The sequence below is a fragment of the Gymnoscopelus microlampas genome (genome assembly GCF_963454915.1).
Source record: "Gymnoscopelus microlampas genome assembly, chromosome: 17".
Classification (NCBI taxonomy): domain Eukaryota; kingdom Metazoa; phylum Chordata; class Actinopteri; order Myctophiformes; family Myctophidae; genus Gymnoscopelus; species Gymnoscopelus microlampas.
In genome coordinates this window covers 40,625,069-40,645,173 of record NC_139954.1, presented here as the reverse complement: position 1 = coordinate 40,645,173, position 20,105 = coordinate 40,625,069, and the positions used below count along the sequence as shown (strand labels likewise).

Here is a 20,105-nt window from a genome sequence, read left to right as displayed (position 1 = left end):
TTAAGAAAGTATGTAGCTGATATATAGCACTTTTACCTTAGCGCTAGGTATACTCTTGGTGGCTTGTTTTTGCAGGAAATGCACTTAAGACTTCTGGTGATTAGTAGTTTTGTTCCCTACCTACAGTATGTTGAATGCACTTATTGTAAGTCGCTTTGGATAAAAGTGTCTGCTAAATGACTGTAATGTAATGTAATGTAAAAACGACATAGGCAAACCGTCTCAAGCGGACTTGAACCACGGGAGGCACCGGCGAACGAGCTTAGTCGAGCTAGTCACCATGCCGAGCGTTGCGAAGTCCGCTTTGAGCCGACTCAGCGCCGTCAGAGTTATGCCACGGTAGGCACAGAATTGTAAATCATATATTCCGTGAAAGTCATAGTGTGACTTTTTTTCCCCTCCTTCACGTCACATGTTGACGTTTGGTCAAAATTGTCCCAAAAAGTCAAAATATGACTTTTTTTTGTGAGACAGCGTTGACGGCTTACATTTATTATCATATTACGGTACGTAGATATGTATAATTATATCTTTCCCCCTGCAGTATCTCACAAGGACAACGTGAGAGAATATCAGTTTCCGTTATGACAGATTAAAAATAACTTTATAATAATAATACATCCAATTTATAGAGCGCTTTTCTTGGTACTCAAAGTCGCTTTACACAACATTACGTTTATACTTATATTATAGACGTTTAACCACTTCAACCCCAGCATCACCATTCTGGGGTGGGGGGGCATTGACCAAAAATAGACGATCGGCGAGAGAGGTCGGCTATTTAAAAATAAAGACTTTTCGTTTTAACAACACAAATCTTGTATGGGGACAAACTATTTTCAGATGGGGTAGAACCACTGCATGTGTGTGCCAGCAGAATGGCATGGAAACCGCATATGACCAAAACTTTAACTGTCCGTTACTTTTCAGGATTTAAATAAAAAAGTAGCAGATCGATTCGCGCAGCGTTTCGAGCTTGCAGATCTGCTACTTTTGCGCGACGCTGTAGTGTGATCAAGTAAGGCGAAAAAAGGCAAAAAGTTAGAATATGGAGATAAAAGTTTTCTGCTCGACAGCAACGATGTCCATTTGTGAATGTGAATGCTCCTTGTGTTTATTCTAGCTCCAGGTTTTCACACGCTCTCTCTCTCTCTTTCTCTCTCACTCCCATGCAGCCTCAGACTGATGACCTCATCAGGGTGTTATCTCACTCCCACCCTGAGGAGAAGCTGGGAGAAGTCTATTATGTTTTCTTTGCTGTCGAGCAGAAAGAAACCTGCCTCCATATTTTAACTTTTTATGTTTTTTCGTAAATTAAATAGTCAAGTAAGCAGAAAGTCTTTCCTTGACACTGAGCCAACTGAGAGGTGCATGCATGTCTACAAACTACTTCAGCAAGTAGTACATTTTGTGTGTGTGTTTGTGTGTGTGGTGTGTGGTGTGTGGTGTGTGTGTGTGTGTGTGTGTGTGTGTGTGTGTGTGTGTTCTATGTGTGTGTGTGTGTGTGTGTGTGTGTGTGTGTGTGTGTGTGTGTGTGTGTGTGTGTGTGTGTGTGTGTGTGTGTGTGTGTGCGCGCGCGCGCGTGCACGTGCGGTGGGGTGCGTGCACCAGTAGCACCAGTGTTACCTTATAAACGGTCCCAAAGGCCCCGGAGCCCAGGATCTTCACTCTCTTCAGTTCCGTCTCTTTGAGGATGCGCAGCTGGGCCTGGTTGGGGGCCGTGCCGCTGGGGGTGAGGGGCTCTACCAGCTGGAACACACACACACACACACACACACACACACACACACACACACACACACACACACACACACACACACACACACACACACACACACACACACACACACACACACACACACACACACACACACACACACACACAGATTCAGGAACACAGTGCTTCTCAAACATTTTTGTCATGTCAAGGACCTCCCAAACTAATATGTCTTTGGCCGTGGACCCCCATCAAAAAAATATTTAAAATCTTCAGAGATGATTTGCGTAACAATTCAAAACAGTTAAAAAATATTGCTAGATTTTTCTAAATGTTTCAAATATAGCCGATCTACAAGCTCACAATGCGTCACATTACGACACATTGTGAGCCTGTAGATCGGCTCACACCAAAGTACAAAATGGGTTAAAGTGGTTGAACAGAAATTTACACTACAGTATATTAACTCATTCTGCTGGGGACCCTCTGAAACCTACTTAGGTAAAAGTATCAATACTGCAATGTAGAAATACTCTGATACAAGTAAAAGGCCTGTGTTCAAAATGTTACTTGAGTAAAAGTACACAAGTATTGACATCAAAATATACTTAAAGTACAAAAGTAAAAGTACAAAAATGTTTGAAAATAGCAGATCTACAAGCTCACAGCGCATCGCGTTGTGACACGTTGTGAGCTTGCAGATCGTCTATTTTTGAATAGCCTACAGTATGTATAAAATAGGACTAAAGTGGTTTAAGTATGTTTTATAATGTAATAATTTATATCTGCAAAGTAACTAGTAACTAAAATGTTCAAATAATTGTAGTGGAGTAAAAGTAGAATATTTGCCTCTGAGATGTAGTGGAGTAGAAGTAAAAGTACTGAAAAACGGAAATGCTCCTGTAAAGTAAAAATACCTCAAAACTGTACTTAGGTACAATACTCGAGTAAATGTACTCAGTTACAGTCAAACCACTGCCCCCCCCCACACACACACACACACACACAACGACATCATTGTCTCGTGGGTCAGCGGTGTCGTAACGTTTTGTCACACAGACACTTGTCCCGTTTCCTTATCCGTCTCCTCCACACGCATCCTCCTCGTGAGGAGAAAAAAAGAAAAGAAAGAAAAAAAAGGCTAATCAACCTGTGCAGTCAATCAGCATAAAGCGACATTCATCACACCAGTACCGTGAACCCAATCAATGTGGCTGATTCAATCCCTTGGCCCTTCAGTCAATGTGTCTGTCCTTTCAGTCCGCTCGCTCAGGCAGCTTGAACTTTACAAACTCGCACAATGGAGAGCACGGGGAGGGAGGGAGGGAGGGAGGGGTGTGAGGGGGGGGGGGGCTGGATAATTGCGAGCGCTTGAAGAGGAGCGTGCTCATGCCCTCGTTGTTTCATTACCGCTCAAGTGGCGGAATGGAGCGGCGGACGGAGAGACGGAGAGAGAGAGAGAGATGGAATGAGAAAACGAGACAGCGAGAGACTATAAGAGGGAGAGAGAGGGCGGCGGACGAAGCGAGCGAGAGCGGCGGAAGACACAACGAGACGGCGGCGGAGGAATGAGAGAAGTTGAATTAGACACAGGAGTGAGAAAGAGAGGGAAAAAAACTGTGAGAGTTAGGCGGGGATAACTGAAGGAGGGTGACAGTAGGAGAGGGGAGGGAGGGAGGGAGAGAGAGAGAGAGGATAGTAAATCAGCTCTCTGGTCCATAGCCCGTGTTCCCCAGCTCACGGCGGCCGTCTGATTAAAAAACAATAGCTGTTCTTCATTTAAATGGAATTCTAAATCAGCTTTCACAGGCTGGAGAGGAGAGGGCGAGAGAGGTGGTGGGAGGGGAGGGACGAAGGCCCCGCGCATGCACGTGCATGCACGCACGCGGTACTTAAATATGACATTCATGCACAGACAAACAGATACTGTACATACCGACACAACATTCAAAGAGCAGACACGGACCCACATACACAAGGACATGCGATGCAGGCTGACACACAGGCTAACACACGCAAACACGTTCGTATTACTATATACTTGTAAGGACATCGACATTTTATGATTGCCATTTCTACCAGCTCAAACAACACATTGCGCTGTGACGTGTTATGAACTTGTGGATTGAATATGGTTTGTGGTGCAGGGCACTGGTGCGCAACTGGCTATAAATAAATCAGGCGTAACTCTAACCCCCAACCCCTAAACCTAACCTCTAAATGCCAAAACCTTAACCCCAAACTGAACATTTTACCATAAAACAGCCATTTCTCCTCCAGGAAAATGGTATACTCACAATGTCTCAAATTCTACTATACTTGAAGGGACATTTGGCCATCACAAGTGTAGTAACACAAGTACACGCACGCGCATGCGCACACACAAACACACACACACACACACTTGAATTATTTTATTTGGATCTGCACAAAAAGCGCAATACATGATATTTCCAAACATTGATCAGAAGAAGGTCACATTATACGGGCAAACCAGATACAACTGCTGCACATGCTTAACGCACAGAGGAAAAAAGATAACGAATTGATGACATACTATATACAGAAATTCAACAGTTGTTGTTTTTTAGTTTTTTTTGCCACTCAAGGGTAAATGAAACATCGCCTTCTCCAGATAGACAGACTGCCCATAATAGCTGAGACAGAACAGTATTTAGCCAACTTTTTTGCATTTGTCTTTTGCAATCCACCTAATTGCATGCCGCGGAGCACAAGTTTGTGGACGTGGCCCAGACTCCCAAACACAAGGACAATAAGTTGACAGTTATATCCCAAGGCCATAATACGTTCCACCATAGGCTGATATTTCATACGTTTGGATGTAAAACAAATGTCCATATACAAATCAAATGGGCAGCCTATTTCGAAGATAGTAACGTTTTTTCTCATTTCATTAATGAACACAATATCTGGGGTATTTGGAATATCTTGCAGTGAATTGACATGTGTGTCATTGTGATCAATCCAGTCTAGTTTTACAGTGCTGTGTTTATACATTTTTGTTGTCCTTTCCTGTACTTCTCTGATTCTGTCTGAGACCAGATCCACCAGACGATCATGTCTGGCAATGTACAGTCCTTTATAGTGGCTGCAGCCATTTAAGATGTGTGCGACTGTCTCTTTGTCATGTGAATACAGTGTGGGTCATGTTCTGATGGATACCAGGTTGCAGGTTGCCAAATTAAACTTGGTCGGCAGCACTTGTAGACGTGCTTTAATGGTGAAGATTAGAATGTCCTCACCAATAGTGTTATTTGAGAGGACAGAATGGGACAGTGAGTGATTTGCAAAAGGAATAAAAGCCAGTTTCCCCTGTAGCTGAGAGCAGCCTGCAGTTGCAGTGTACTGGGAGCTGTCCACAAGTGGTGGTGCTGAAGATGTTAAAGCCATAATAAGCTGCAGCACTAGTGGAGCTGTCCAGTGTCCCACTCTATACCATGGTGCTGAAGCCAGCCACCCAAAGATAGAGATGGATTGTGACCCTACGCTGCTACTCTGAGGGATTACGGGCTCAAACTTGTTTGTGTCATGGACCCCCAAATTGATATGTTTGGCCACGGACCCCCATCTGAAAATGTTTTGTGCCAGGGAACCCCTGGCACAAAACATTGGTAAAATACTCCTTGTTAGGCTAGACCTCACAAGCATAGTAATAACAGTGTGTGTGTGTGTGTGTGTGTGTGTGTGTGTGTGTGTGTGTGTGTGTGTGTGTGTGTGTGTGTGTGTGTGTGTGTGTGTGTGTGTGTGTGTGAGTGATAGTTTTGTTGTGTTCCAATGCCTGTCAACAAACTTTCACAAAGAAGATGAGACACTAACTCAATACAAAAGGCACATTGGTAAATAAAATAAAAATGACATTTTTATTCCTTTTCATCACAAGCGTAAATTAAATTGTGTAAATCGGATGAATGAATTGGACAGCTGACGATATAGATTTTAATCCAAAGTTAGAGGTTAGAGGATTCAAAGAGGCATTGCGCCTATCAAGCAATCATTTGCTTGCATTGTATCATCTCTGTCGGGTGGAAACCTCATACATCCAAAACTGTGACTTTTAACGATGCAAATTCAAAAGCATCAAAAGTAGCAGATCTAAAAGCGTGCGTGCTTGCGTGCGTGCACATGGAACTATTCCGATGCTATTGTTCACAGAAAGCAGGCAGAGAGTGTATGCAGCTGGGGAAGAGTGTGTGTAAGAGTATGAAAACCATGAGGGCTCTATGTCTTCATTACTGACAACATTACCAGCACAAAAACACACTCTTCACTCTCAACAGCTGGGAGCTTGTAATGGCATCCTGTCCTGTACTGGTTGAAACAAAGTGCCTGTCCTCTCCTCTCCTGTCCTCTCCTGTTCTCTCCTCTCCTCCCCTCTCCAGCCTCCTCAATTGTACTTTTTCACACTTATACTCTATGACACAGAGTCAAGTCTTCAATAAAGGGCAAGAACTTCTCCCTCTTGAGTGTATGTGTCATTGCTTTTTTGGGCTTGTATTGCTCTTATTCATCCCCATCACTTGTATCTTATTTTTATTATCCACACTGCTGAGGAAGACTGAAGCACGAGAATTCTACTGCCTATAATGCAGCTGTCAGACATATTGTATATGACAATGAATCGGACCCTTTACAGGTCTGTAGCTCTGAGAGTATTGGTTCCATTTGTACACTCTCAATTAACAGTTATGTCCTGACAGAATCGTATCTCATATCCCGTAATTGCGGGTACCCCCGAGAAGTCAAACGTTTACCGTTGGGTCAAATCCGTCCCAACCGGTCACTTGTTTGTCGTCTTGGGAGTGAGTTGTTTTATTTTTTTGGTGTAGGACCCCAATCTACTTTGCAAAATCCTCAGTGTTAATGATTTTAAATACTTACTTGACCCGTAAAGGGTCCATTTGGCTCCACTCGAACACTCTCAGAGTTACAGACCTGCAAGGATCCATTGTTTTAGTATGTGGGTGGAGGGAGGGGGGGGGGGCATAATCTCACCTCTGTCTCCAGGAAGCGCCGCAGGGCTCTCCGCTTCTTGATGCTCTTGCGGCGGACGGACACGGCCACGCTCAGCGCCACGATCACCACCACAAACAGGCCGCCGATCACCCCCGCTGCGATGAGCGGAGTCCTGGGAAGAAGGAGAGGAGAGATTACACGGTGACTAAAATGTCCAGGTTTTCATCATTCACTACCACTTTTTCTTTTTTAATGTATGGTCACCAGCGGTGTAAAGTAAATAAGTGAGTGCATTTACTCAATTACTGTACCTACGCACAATTGTGAGGTATGTTTTTACTTTACTGGAGTATTTCCAAATTTCAATACTTCTACTCCATTACATCTCAGAGGCAAATATTGTATAGTACTTTATACTCCACTATTAGGGGTGTGCCGATATATCGTCCCGCGATATATCGCGATACGTTTTCGCGACGATATGTATCGTTTTGGGGGAAAAAAATATCGTTTAAAAAAAAAAAAAAAAAAAAAACAATCATACAATCATTTACAATCATAATAATCAGGCATGCAAACGGCCCCGAAGTGAAAAGAGTGACAACATGTTTTTTTTTCGGGTCAGGTGTCATACTATTTGGATTCAAAACGGCTATTGTAGCTGAAAAGCTACAAGTTTGCATGTCTGAATAATGCAAAAACAGAATTATTTGTTTGCATTTTCTTTTTTTCTCCTCCATATATTTTCATAATAAAAAAAGTGCGTATCGTATCGAAGTTGTGAGCCAAATATCGTATCGTATCGTTTCGTGAAATCGGCACACCCCTATCCACTATACTCCACAAAGGGGGAGAAATGTGAACATAAAAATGGCGGTGTTGAGTACTTTGTTAACCACATACTGTAGGAGCTGGCTGATGTGCCCTTCTATGGGATATACAGTACGATGCAATGTGTACAGTATTAAAATCACATGTTGCTGACCCTCTATGAAGACAAAGCTTGCTTGGAGAACTTAAAGACAACGGTCTGCAAACAGTAAGCTTGCATGAGTTACAGTAAAATAAATCGTTTTGTGTACAGTGTGTTTGTTGGGAAAACATTGCTTGTATCCGAAGGCCGATCCGACAATAAACTGTGCACGGCGACAGAGACCTTTTTCCAATGCTTGACCATTTAAAACGTAGTTACTGGGGGCCCTGGGGGGCGTGTCTTCTCCTCGGCGTCATCAGCGCCCATACCCTAGGTGGGGTTGGCGAAAGGGCCTACTCTGTGTGGAGTTTGCATGTTCCCCCCGTGTCTACTAGGGTAGTTAATACCCTCACAAAAACATGTAGTAATCCTGGTCACTATACCACCTCCCCCATGACAGCCGATCGCCAAAGAGTCTTTGAAAACAAAACTTTGGCCACGCCCCCATCTCAGAAATAGGCTCAATTGAGATGGCTTTCAGACTGAATAATGGAGTGAAACGAAATGAAAATTCAGGCTGAGTGTCAGGCTAGGTTAACGTGGAATAACGAGTTCTGGAATAACGTGTTCCTTCCACGCGCTACGTCCTACCGGGGAACCTCCCCCCTGTCAGGTGACAAGAAGGTCAGTTGGCTCTCATGCATTGAAGGAGGCATGACCTCGGCTCTGGGCTCCCTAGGCTGGCGGGGGGAGTGTAGCGCCAAGGATCACTTAGATAATTGGCACCGGGTGAAAAAGGGCTACAAAATTGTGGGATAAAAAAAATGAAAGAGAAAAAAAAAAACATAGTTACACTCTCTGTTTAATGAAAGCCAGGGGACTAATTTGAGGTGAGTTCTGCTGTAGAGCAACAGGCAAAAAGCTCTCACCTGCAATGACAGATGACAGAGAGGGTTGAGGTGATGTGCCCATTAAATTATCACACTCAACTGGCTTCAGCCAAAGTATTATAACTCCTGATCTTTTCCACCTCCTCTCCTCCACTCTCTCTCTCTCTCTCTCTCTCTGGTTGGAACAGAAAGAGAAAAAGTGCCAGGTTGTAGAGGCTCTGGTGGTTGTGGAGTGGAGAGAGTGCAGCGTGCACATAATTACAGTATTACTACAAAATGGCAAGGAGAGAGAGAGAGAGCCGTTTGGTGACTTTTTGTAATGTCAGCCACTATGTGCAGTTTTTTTGGGGGGGATTTCAGTAATGTGGCCTAAGTGGAGAGTGTAAAAAGGGCAACCATTTGAGATCTCTGTAGTTCACCGATAGACTGCTCCTATGTTCACGATAGATAGATTGAATTCTAATCCTATATTTCGTTGTACGACAATGTTTAGCAGCGAACTAACTTCGATGTACAGACATGACTGACCTCTTCACACTTCTCTTCACTTTTCCTGAATTCTCCCTGTAAAGTCTATAGAGCAGTGTATATGTGAACTACATTGTCGTGCAGGACCCATCTGAAAAGGTTTTGTGCCAGGGACCCCATTCAAAAGTTTCCAAAATGTTCAATATTTTTCAAATATTTTCAAAAATATCAGATACCAGGGGGTTCCCAACAAAAATGTGTTAATATAGCATCATAATCATTTTAACCATATGTTATACTTTGGTTACTGAAAAATAGCAGATATTGAAGCTCAAAGCGCATCACTTCATGCCACACTATGAGCTTGTAGATCTGCTATTTTTGAAAAAAAATAAAAATGTGTGCAAATCTTTGAATATGTATATATTTTTTTTAAGCAAATATTTTTTTACTCAAATCTTTGCTTCTGGAAGTCACTGGCACAACATTTTTTAAATTTTTAGATGGGGGTCCTTGACATGGAAAAGGTTTCAGAACCACTTCTTTCGACGCAACACGCGATCCGTGCTTATCACAATGAGCCGTTGCGTGGGTCTGTTACAGCTCCTTATAGCCTGGTTCACATTACACTGCAGCTCCTTATAATCCCTGGCCTCAGATAAGCCCTGTGTGTCAAAACGCGTTCAAAAGCCAACAGATACATGAGACGCGCGGTACGGGCGAAGTCAGGCCGGGGACAGTTCACTGGCTATAGCATGCTGTGTCGCTTCCTGTCGGGAGAGAAGAGAGTTATCTGAGATGTGATAAGAACACTGGTGGTAACTGGTGGGATAAGTACTCACATATGTTTTACTTAAATAAAAGTAGCGATACTACCATATCGTTGCTGTCCGGCAGAGACCTATTATCTCCATATTCTAACTTTTTGTGTTCTTTTGTAAATCAATGCCCCTAAATACAGTTTTCAAAGAATTGGAGTACAAATATTTGCCTCTGAGATGTAGAGGAGTAGAAGTAAATAAATAATCAAGTATCGGAAAATGGACATACTCAAGTAAAAGTATCCGAAAATTGTACTTAATTACAGTGCTTGAGTAAATGTACTTAGTTATTTTCCACCACCGGCCACGGGAGAGCTATCTGAGGTGAGATAAGAGCAGCGGAAGTGTTTATCCGTCCAGTCCGGTCCGCCCTCCCCCCGCCCTCCCTCGCACGGCCACTATCAGAGGATTGAGAGCTCTTTTAATCCCGTCAAAGAGAGACCGGAGGGGCCTTTTATACCGCCACGGGCGTAAGATGTTTATCGGGTCTCTCTACACTGCCACACAAACCCCCCCCACCCCCGCCCCCACCTCGACTTCCAGCGTTGCCAGATTTTGTGTGAGAACAAAGCAACCAGGTCTATGAAAACAAAACCCAAAAAGAGGCGACTATAATAGGCCACATGAGCACCTATATATGCAGCGGGCTATTTGAAAAATATCCGATCTACAAGCTCACGAGGCGTTACGTAACATCTGCTTATAGATCTGCCATTTTCACTATCTAAATGTTTTCAGATGGGGATACGTGCCGTGGGACAACTACATATTCATTTTGGGGGGGGTCCTTCCTTGACATGAATATGTCTGAGAACCACAGTTGCACAGGGCAAATAACACATATTTAAGTACGTTATACTTAAAAATAAACATTAATAGTGGAAATAGCCGATCTACAAGCTCAAAACGTGTGGCATTGCGGCGCGTTTTGTGCTTGTAGATCTGCTATTTCCACTATTTTTGAAAATTGTATATATTATATATATATATATATTATATATAATTATTATATATCATTATTATGCAATTATTGTGATTATCTCAAATAAATGCGATTACGCGATTATGTAATAATTGTGACAGGCCTAAGCGACTTCAGAAAAAACAAGCCCAAAGTCGCTTATAATAAGCATACATGGCAACACAGGCCGCCTTTCCTGCTTGCTTCTACAGCATGCTGGTCCGTCTACTCTGTGCTGTAACAGGTTCAGGATACCGAGCAGCAGATCGATAGATGGACCGATAGGCCAGCAGAATGGGCTTTTCTTAGTCTATCTATTGAATGCCATCTCTGTCTGTCTTTCCTTTCTCTTTCTCTCTACTACTACTAACTGTCATTGACTGTTACTTTTATTACACTGAGGAGGCTGAACGATCGAGGCCGTCGGGCAGAAACCTTGTATCTCCATATTCTAACTTTTGGTGTTTTATCGTAAATTAACACCCTATACTTGATCATACAAATCACACAAAAGCAGCAAAAGTAGTAGATCCACAAGCTTGAAACGCGTCGCGAAGAATGGGCTTTTCACAGTCTATCTATAGAATTCCATCTCTCTCTGTCTGTCTTTCCTCTCTCTCTCTCTCTCTCTCTCTCTCTCCCTCTCTCCCTCTCTCCCTCTCTCCCTCTCCCCCTCTCCCCCTCTCCCCCCCCCCCCCACTCCTACTCTCATTGACTATTACTTTGTGCTGGCAGGCAGAAACTCTGTTTTTTTTCCCCCTGTAAATGAATGCCCTACTACTTCGTCGTGTAAGAGCGCTGTGCAATACCGTCTACATACAGGCCCACCACACCATGTGAGCTTCTCAATTTTAGACACATTTGGACAGTGAAAATGGTGTCTGTGGGTTTCATAAATATTGAACCAATGAAAAGTATTAACACAAGCTTGTGACTAAATAATAAAGCATATTGGATCTAGCTCTGGTCCATAGCGTTAGGAGTTCTCCTTAACGCCATGGTACTTTTGATCCTTTCCCCTCACACCCCCGGTCTTTAGTAAAAGATCAAAATCTACAAAGTAACTAGTAACTAAAGTTTTCAAATAATTGTAATGGAGTACAAGTTTCCTACTTGAGATGCAGTGGAGTAGAAGTGAAAGTATTGAAAATTGGAATACAAAAGTAAAGTAAAAAATACCTCAGAATTGTACTTGAGTAAATGTACTTACAGTAGTTACTTTACACCACTGTCTGTCTGCCTGCCTGCCTCTGTCTCTGTAATGTAGATCCTTGCAGCTGCAGTTCTGCCACAATTGCTTGGTCCTATTCTGTTTAACTCTCTACTGTTCTACAATCTGTGTGTGCGTGCGTGCATGCGTGCGTGCGGGCGGGCGTACGTGCCTCTGTTCTCCTGTGACCCATTGGTATTGTACTTTCACCAGCTGTGCTGTGCTGTCCCTGGCCACAAAAAAAGCCCTCCGTGCATCTTCGTTTATTTTTTCTCCTCGACGACCTCCCACAAGGCCGCCATTGTTCCCTTGTCCCCCCCACCCTCTCGTGTACAACCCACCCCTTACCCCTTCCCACCACGCCCCAAGAGTCACGCCCTCTCAACCCCGGCGCAAGAACAAAGATAACGCGCCGACAATTCATCAAGATCCGCCGGGGGAGCGTGATGTGCATACGAGGCATTTAAAGCCGGATTTATACTTATAAGTCGCACGACGGTGTCCCGCGCTGGAAATAGCAGATCTACAAGCTCGCGAGGCGACGCGTTGTGGAGCGCCGGGAGCTTGTAGATCGGCTATTTTACGGCGCGGGACACAGTCGCACTGCGAAGTATACATGGCAGGCACAAGGGACACATGTACAAAAACACACATGTGGGGACTTTGAGGCCTCTGAGCTACTCATTAATCACTGTGCGTGTGCGTATGCATGCGTGTGTGCGTGTGTGCGTGTGTGCGTGCGTGCGTGCGTGCGTGCGTGCGTGCGTGCGTGCGTGCGTGCGTGCGTGCGTGCGTGCGTGCGTGCGTGCGTGTATGTGGCGGAAATAGCACGATGTGACTTGTTGTGAGCTTGTAGATCGGCTATTTTCTTCCGACTGTTGTTGTGTGACACTGTCATACGCCAAAGTCTGCAATAGGGCCATTGATTTAGGAAAAATAAAACATGAAATATGAAATAGAGTTATACGAGCGTGCTCGCTCGCGTGTGTGTGTGTGTGTGGGGGGGAATATGGTACCTGTCCATCCAGCCAATACAGTCTTGCAGTCTTGGCCCAACACACCTGGATAAATGGAGAAAAGACATCACATAATCATTATCCGAGAACTGTCTACATATATATCTGTAATTCAACACGTGTCGATCACTAAACCTGTGGTTCTCAAACCTTTTTAGTTTTATTTCAAGGACCCCCCCCGGTGGGCATGCATTAGAGGCCACAGAGACCACCATAACTCTGAGAGTGTACAAATGGAACCAAGTACACAGACCTGTAAGGGTCCATTTGGTTTCTAACTATCAGCCATTTAGCTGGGGACCCCCTGGAACCCCCCCCCCCCAAGGACCCCTGGGGGAAACCCGCTTTGAGAACCACCCAGTAAAGCCAGTGAGTCATGTGTCATCCATTTATTTGTGGGTGACAAATAATGTGTGTTACAGCAACACACCTGTCTGCCGGAAACACATCAAAGCTGCACGCCTGTCAAAAGGTGTGTGTGTGTGTGTGTGTGTGTGTGTGTGTGTGTGTGTGTGTGTGTGTAAGAGATGACAGGATTCTGTGTCAAAGCACGTCTGCTGACTTGACAACACTGTGTACGAGAAGAGAGGAATTAATCTCTCTCTCTCTCTCTCTCTCTCTTTACTTCTTTCTGTCTGCTATTCCCTCTCTCTCTGATCTGCGTTTCCTTCACACTGCCTACATGGCAGTACATGGCACACCTGCCCTCTTGCTTATTTTTCTCTCCTTCCTGGCCTCCTTCTTTCTTACTTTCTTTCTTTATTTCCTTCCCTCACTCCCTCCTTCACTGTAGGGGTGGAACAGTTGATTAAAATAATCGATGTAATAATTATGAGGGTATCAATTGATAATTGACAGTGTAATGAAATAATTGTATTTTGGGCATGTCATTATAGGGGAACAGTTTTTAAAGACTTTCTACAAGCTCTTTTCAGGCATTTTGTACTATTTTGAAAAATATTTTAACCTCCCACTCTCCTGTCACTCAGGAAGCCCACCCTGTGGAATTAAATACTGAATCATGTCCTGCCAGCTCTCTCTCTCTCTCTCTCTCTCTCTCTCTCTCTCTCTCTCTCTCTCTCTCTCTCTCTCTCTCTCTCTCTCTCTCTCTCTCTCTCTCTCTCTCTCTCTCTCTCTCTCTCTCTCTCTCTCTCTCTCTCTCTCTCTCTCTCTCTCTCTCTCTCTCTCTCTCTCTCTCTCTCTCTCTCTCTCTCTCTCTCTCTCTCTCTCCGTGCCGTGAAACGAATTTCACAGGTTTGTTGGATTGGACCCGTAAAGGTATACAACTCTGAGAGTGTACAAATGGAACGAGTTCAGAGTTCATTTTATAGCGTAGACTGGGATAAAAATTATAAATTGCAATCAACCTGGGGGTCTCTGAAATTAAAAAGGTTGAGAAGCACTGGTAGTCTCTGTATCTCTTAACCCTTGAAACCGGGAAAGCATCTGTGTCATTTTAGATTTTAACTATATGAGTGTGTGTCACAATTCTTCAAAAATAGCAGGTATACAAGCTATGAGCTTGTACTGTAGATCTGCTATTTTTGAAAGATCTTGAAAATGTGTGCAAATCTTTGAATATATAACATAAAACATTGACTCAAATCTTTGCTTCTGGGGGTCCCTGGCGCAACATATTTTGAGATGGGGGTCGGTGGCTAAATACATATAATTTTGATGGTCCTTGACATGAAAAAGTTTGAGAACCACTGACATAGCAACATACGTTTTTTCAGAAAACTGTTAGGATTTAGAAGACATTCGTATAGAATCGCCCTCATGTCTTATTCGGTTAATTACTGTACGACAGCACAGCCTTTTTGTGTATTATTGAGCATTTCCAGTTAGCATTCAGAGGTGTTCTCCTCACTGATCCTGGTCTTAGTCAAGGTGCTTGTCTCGATTGACCATTTCTGCTGAGTCAGCAGCTGTACTCTGTCTGGGAAGAACGTTCACATCAGCATTCTGGATGACCGGCAGACACACAGTCTGCTGCTGGCCTCTCCCACCACCTCTGTGTGTGGCCTTTCTCTACACAGCAAAAGTGTTAAGTAACTCACTTAAGAGCTACAGTATAGGAACCAAATGGACCCCCGGTCTGTAACTCAAGAGAGTGTAAAGGCAACTACATGCTCCAAATGAATCCACCCTCCTGCCCACCTAGCTGGGTAGGTGGATTACTACAAAAGGCGGTGAGGCGGTCACTTCGGCACACCTATAGATGTTTTTACTCACCACCCACCCACCCCATGGGAACCAGAGGGAGGCAGGGTCAACCCTCAAAGGAGTATGATGGTGTCTTCTAAATAAGCGACTTTAGGTGAATAGCCTAAGTACATTTGTAGCTGGCTTTAAGGCAGCTACATGCTCCAAATGAATCCATCTTTACTCTGAATAGCAACTGTAAGAGTGTAAAAATGTAACCAAATGTGGATACATTTAGTAAACTCTCAGTTAATTGAACACTGAGGATTGTACTGTGCATATGGAGTGTGCTGTATTTTCGGGTGACCATATACCTACAATTCCCTGGTATAGTTAGGCTACATTTTCCTGTTAGCTGGTAAGTGTAAATTGTATTGTAACATGCTGCGCAGGGCTATGCCACACCTGACCGCGGACCATCTGGCCTACTTGACGGGCCAATTTTAATTAACTTGTGGGATATCTGGCCAAAAATATACCTCCCCCACACACACACACACACACACACACATGTACTGGCATACATACGTACACACATATGCACGCTTGTACACTAACACAGATGATTTGCATACACACAGGTGACTTACCCCTGGGTACAGTTGCCATGGCAGGGATGGCATTCGTTGTTGGACTCGGCGTACTTGAATATGAAGCTGTTGGCACCCTGTAGGCCATCGGGGCACTTCTCCACGCAGTTTGGGCCGTCCTTAAAGTGAAGACACTTTACACAATGTTCTGGACCCTGCAGGAGGGAGGGAGAGAGAGACAGAGAGAGAGAGAGACAGAGAGAGAGAGAGAGAGAGAGAGAGAGAGAGAGAGAGAGAGAGAGAGAGAGGTCAGACGTACATACATACAGACAGACAGACAGACAGACAGACAGACAGATACAGAGTAATAACAACAACAGCAGCAGCAGAGGAGAAAGGGAGCAGAAAGGGGAGGAGAGCAGACGAGACACATAAAGTAGCGGTGAGCAGAAGAGATAGATAATAACCATCGCTCACAGCAACACACAATGACCATAACAATCCTCCTAGAGAAGGATTTATGGAGCTAATAGAGGTGGGTGGGGGAGACAGAGGAGAGGAGAGGAGACGGAGGATAGGAGAGGTCTAGCACAGGGCTAACAAAGGCTCTGTATAACCAGATAAAAGCGCATGTCAATTAAATGTAACTAACGCACGCGCACAAGCGCAAACACACACACAAACACAGGAGAGGCAGTCGAGCATCCCATGCAAGACCCCTGCACATAACAAGGTCACACACGTGTACACACATAAACTATACAAACAAATAAATAAACAAACACACACACACACACACACACACACACACACACACACACACACACACACACACACACACACACACACCCTGAACAGTTTAGTTTATGTCCTCATAAATACAAGCATACAAAGGACATAAAAAATATTAATGCAATCCGATATTGAGTCAGCCGGTTACATGTGTCTGATTATCAAACACATTGTTGCGTCCACACAAGATGCTAGCGCGCGCGCACACACACACACACACACACACACACACACACACACACACACACACACACACACACACACACACACACACACACACACACACACACACACACACACACACACACACTTTAATAAACATCAGCCCTCGGGCAGTGGGAGGATAGCAAACGCAGATAAATACAATTTAGTATGTGGATGCATGTTGCAGGCGAGTGCTCATTCATACATAACCTAGTGCATGTGTGTGTGTGTGTGTGTGTGTGTGTGTGTGTGTGTGTGTGTGTGTGTGTGTGTGTGTGTGTGTGTGTGTGTGTGTGTGTGTGTGTGTGTGTGTGTGTATGCGTGTGTGCATCTGCCCTGATATAAGTATGCAAATGGAGAATCTCTCCAGATTTAGCAATGAGCCCGACACTCCATCACCTGACACAGTATGAGTGCCTACCCACCCACAGCTATTTGTGAGCGCACAGACACCGTCTGTGTGCGTGTGTGTGTGTGTGTGTGTGTGTGTGTGAGTGTGTGTGTGTGTGTGTGTGTGTGTGTGTGTGTGTGTGTGTGTGTGTGTGTGTGTGTGTAGGGGTGTGCGGTGGAATTTGAGACATACTGTACACATTGTGAGGACCATTTTCCTGTGTCCTCCTCACAAGAAAAATGGTTGTTTCATGGTTACAAAGGACTTGCAGATTTAGGCTTTACAGTAATAAGGAGAATATTCAGGTTGGGGGTTAGAATTAGATATTTAGAGGTAAGGTTTAGGGTTTAGAGTTATGTCTGATTGATACTTAGTTGCGCGGTGGTGTCATGCAGCGGCTTTAGGCTTACGGTTAAAATGGCAAAACATTTTACAAATAGCATTCATAATACCGCCGTCTTTTGAAAATAGCAGATCTACAAGCTCACAATGCGTCGCGACACATTGTGAGCCAGTAGATCGGGTATTTTCAAATGGTCGAAATGTATATAGGGCTGAAGTGGATAATGTATGTTTTGTAATTGCGAACGTGCCGCCCAAGTGGAGCTTACTATGAAATCCTGCTCGGCTTGTGTGTGTGTCTGTCTGTCTGTGTGCGTGCACTGCCTGTGTGCAGCCTCCAGAGTGCGCCAGAGTGCCGAGCAGGGTTTCTCTCACACACACACACACACACACACAGACGCCTGCACTACATTGTGGCCATGAAGAACGCAGGAATGTAGACAATGCTCTGATTAAAATGCACACACCTGCAACATATTTCGAGCTGCGTTCGCTTCCAGCGTTTGCGCGTCTTACTTGTAATAATCAAAATAGTAACTATAAGTTTTCAAATAATTGTAGTGGAGTATAAAGTACAATATTTGCCTCTGAGATGTTATCGAGTAGAAGTAAAAGTACTGAATATTGGATATATTCCTAAAATACCTCAAAATTGTACTTAACCCATCTAGGCCGATTCTAAAAACGCCTTCTAAATCCTGACCTACGTTTTCTGAAAAACTTCAAATGTTTATTAAAAAATTACAACAAATGTACGTTGCTATATACTGTACATAGAAACAAGAACCCCAAATGGGGTTCCCGACACTCCAAGGTTAAGTACAGTACTTGAGTAAATATACTTAGTAACTTTACACCACTGCAAACGTGTGTGTGCGAACAAGCGCATTATTCACACAAACACCTGTTTGTGTTTGTGCATGCGTGCCCAGTGCCCACCCTGGTCGTATATCTGATAACCTCATCACATCCCTGTTGTCAGCCAGCCAACTAATGTGACACGGAAAACAAATGGTGCTTTGGTCCAGGCAGTATATATCTGGACAACACACATAGAGAGAGAGGGATGCAGCCTGCCTCTGTCCAAATAGTCTGCTGTAAATAGGGATTTGTCTCCTACTCGCTTCCTCGCCCTGCAGCAGCTGGTGTACACGGCGTGTGTGTGTGTGTGTGTGTGTGTGTGTGTGTGTGTGTGTGTGTGTGTGTGTGTGTGTGTGTGTGTGTGTGTGTGTGTTCTTTGAGATACACATACGGCGGCGTGGCCAAATGTGCCATTGTCTTGGGAGGTGCAAGTAGCACAGGTATCAGCAGTAATATATCTTTCTGCCCAAATAGCACAAAACTTTGGTTTACATGTTGTAGCGCAGGGACCTGCAACATACACCACCTTATGTTAATTCATTCATTTAGACCTATTTGATTGATCCCGCGGGGGAAATTCTGTTTTCAGCTTCACCCAGCTGATTGCTGCTCAGATGGCCAGACTTGAGCCCAGGGGGAGAGCAGTCATCAACCTATTAGCTAATCTGATTCCCCTTCCCCTATTCGCACATGCTAGGCCTAAGGCGGGACGTCTCTGTAGCTAAAAGAATGTGATGCTTGTGTAGTGATGTGTGTGGGGAAATGCATATGTTAATTCAGTTTGACCAGAAGCAGGGATAATACACATCCCCAGCAGCCATTAAAACGAACGACCAGCATGTTGGTGCTATTAATCTGATTTACAGCGATCGCGTGTGTGTGTGTGTGTGTGTGTGTGTGTGTGTGTGTGTGTGTGTGTGTGTGTGTGTGTGTGTGTGTGTGTGTGTGTCTCTCTCGCGTGCGTGGCCATATTGCTTGTGAATCAACCACCAGGAAGTGAGTGTGAGGCCAGTTACTTATTGTCAGAGAGAAGTCCTTTTGAGATGAGGAGAGAAGATTACAGAAGAGAGGAGAGAAAAGAGTGAGGTAATACATGTGTTCATCCTCTCGACTGACACAGCAGACTGTCTCAAAGGCTTTAGCAGCTCATGCTGTTCTCAGTGCCTATTGTATCTTGTAATATACTAAAAGTTTTACAAACCCTGACTGTGAACCTAATTACCCTTAACACCACTTTAACATTGTACTGAATTAATTAACGGGTTGTGGCAGTCATGAGTTTGGGAACCGGAATCAGGGCCGTGTTAACGTCAGAATGGGCCCTGAAGGCAACGGCCAATTTCTCTTTTGGAGACAAGGTGCCACTCTTGCACCGCCTGCACCGTCTATAGTTACGCCACTGCATAGTACACATCCACTGCCATGTCTGCAACGTAATGGCATATTTAGTATATGCAGTAACTGTGCAACAGCAGACAGTCAATACAAAACCTTTCATGGCTGGTTGGTTATATTACATTACCTTCAATTCGGAGTTGATAAGGTGCTTCGGTTTCACTATTTTTTCTCTCGTTTTCTTTTGGATGTGGTCACAGTCTAAATGGCCTCAACATACATGTTTGTCCGCTAAATACTTTGGACGTCCGTAGATAGCAGAAGCCAAGTTGCGGAAGTCAAGAAAGTAATCCATGAAAGCTTGGCAAAGTACATTGCATCATTCTGTTACCACAATCAGGAAATGCGTCAACACGCATTTTGTTCTCGTCTTTATCTCAATATAAAATATAAAATCCAGCGTGTGTCGTAGGCT

General features: G+C 44.1%; 1 protein-coding gene across 3 annotated transcripts in view; it reads right to left on the bottom strand.

The window, feature by feature from the left end:
- The window catches only part of erbb4b (erb-b2 receptor tyrosine kinase 4b), a 623,270-nt gene that overhangs the window by 143,885 nt on the left and 459,280 nt on the right, over nucleotides 1–20,105 (bottom strand). For all 3 annotated transcript variants that reach the window (XR_014602804.1, XM_084085440.1, XM_084085441.1), the window contains exons 15-18: nucleotides 15,766–15,920; nucleotides 12,971–13,015; nucleotides 6,731–6,863; nucleotides 1,627–1,749 (exon numbers count right to left, since the gene is read on the bottom strand). Coding sequence is in view for 2 of the 3 variants with exons in the window: in XM_084085440.1 (XP_083941566.1) it covers nucleotides 1,627–1,749; nucleotides 6,731–6,863; nucleotides 12,971–13,015; nucleotides 15,766–15,920 (456 nt within the window). In the remaining variant the exon portion in view is untranslated. The remainder of the gene's footprint in view (nucleotides 1–1,626; nucleotides 1,750–6,730; nucleotides 6,864–12,970; nucleotides 13,016–15,765; nucleotides 15,921–20,105) is intronic.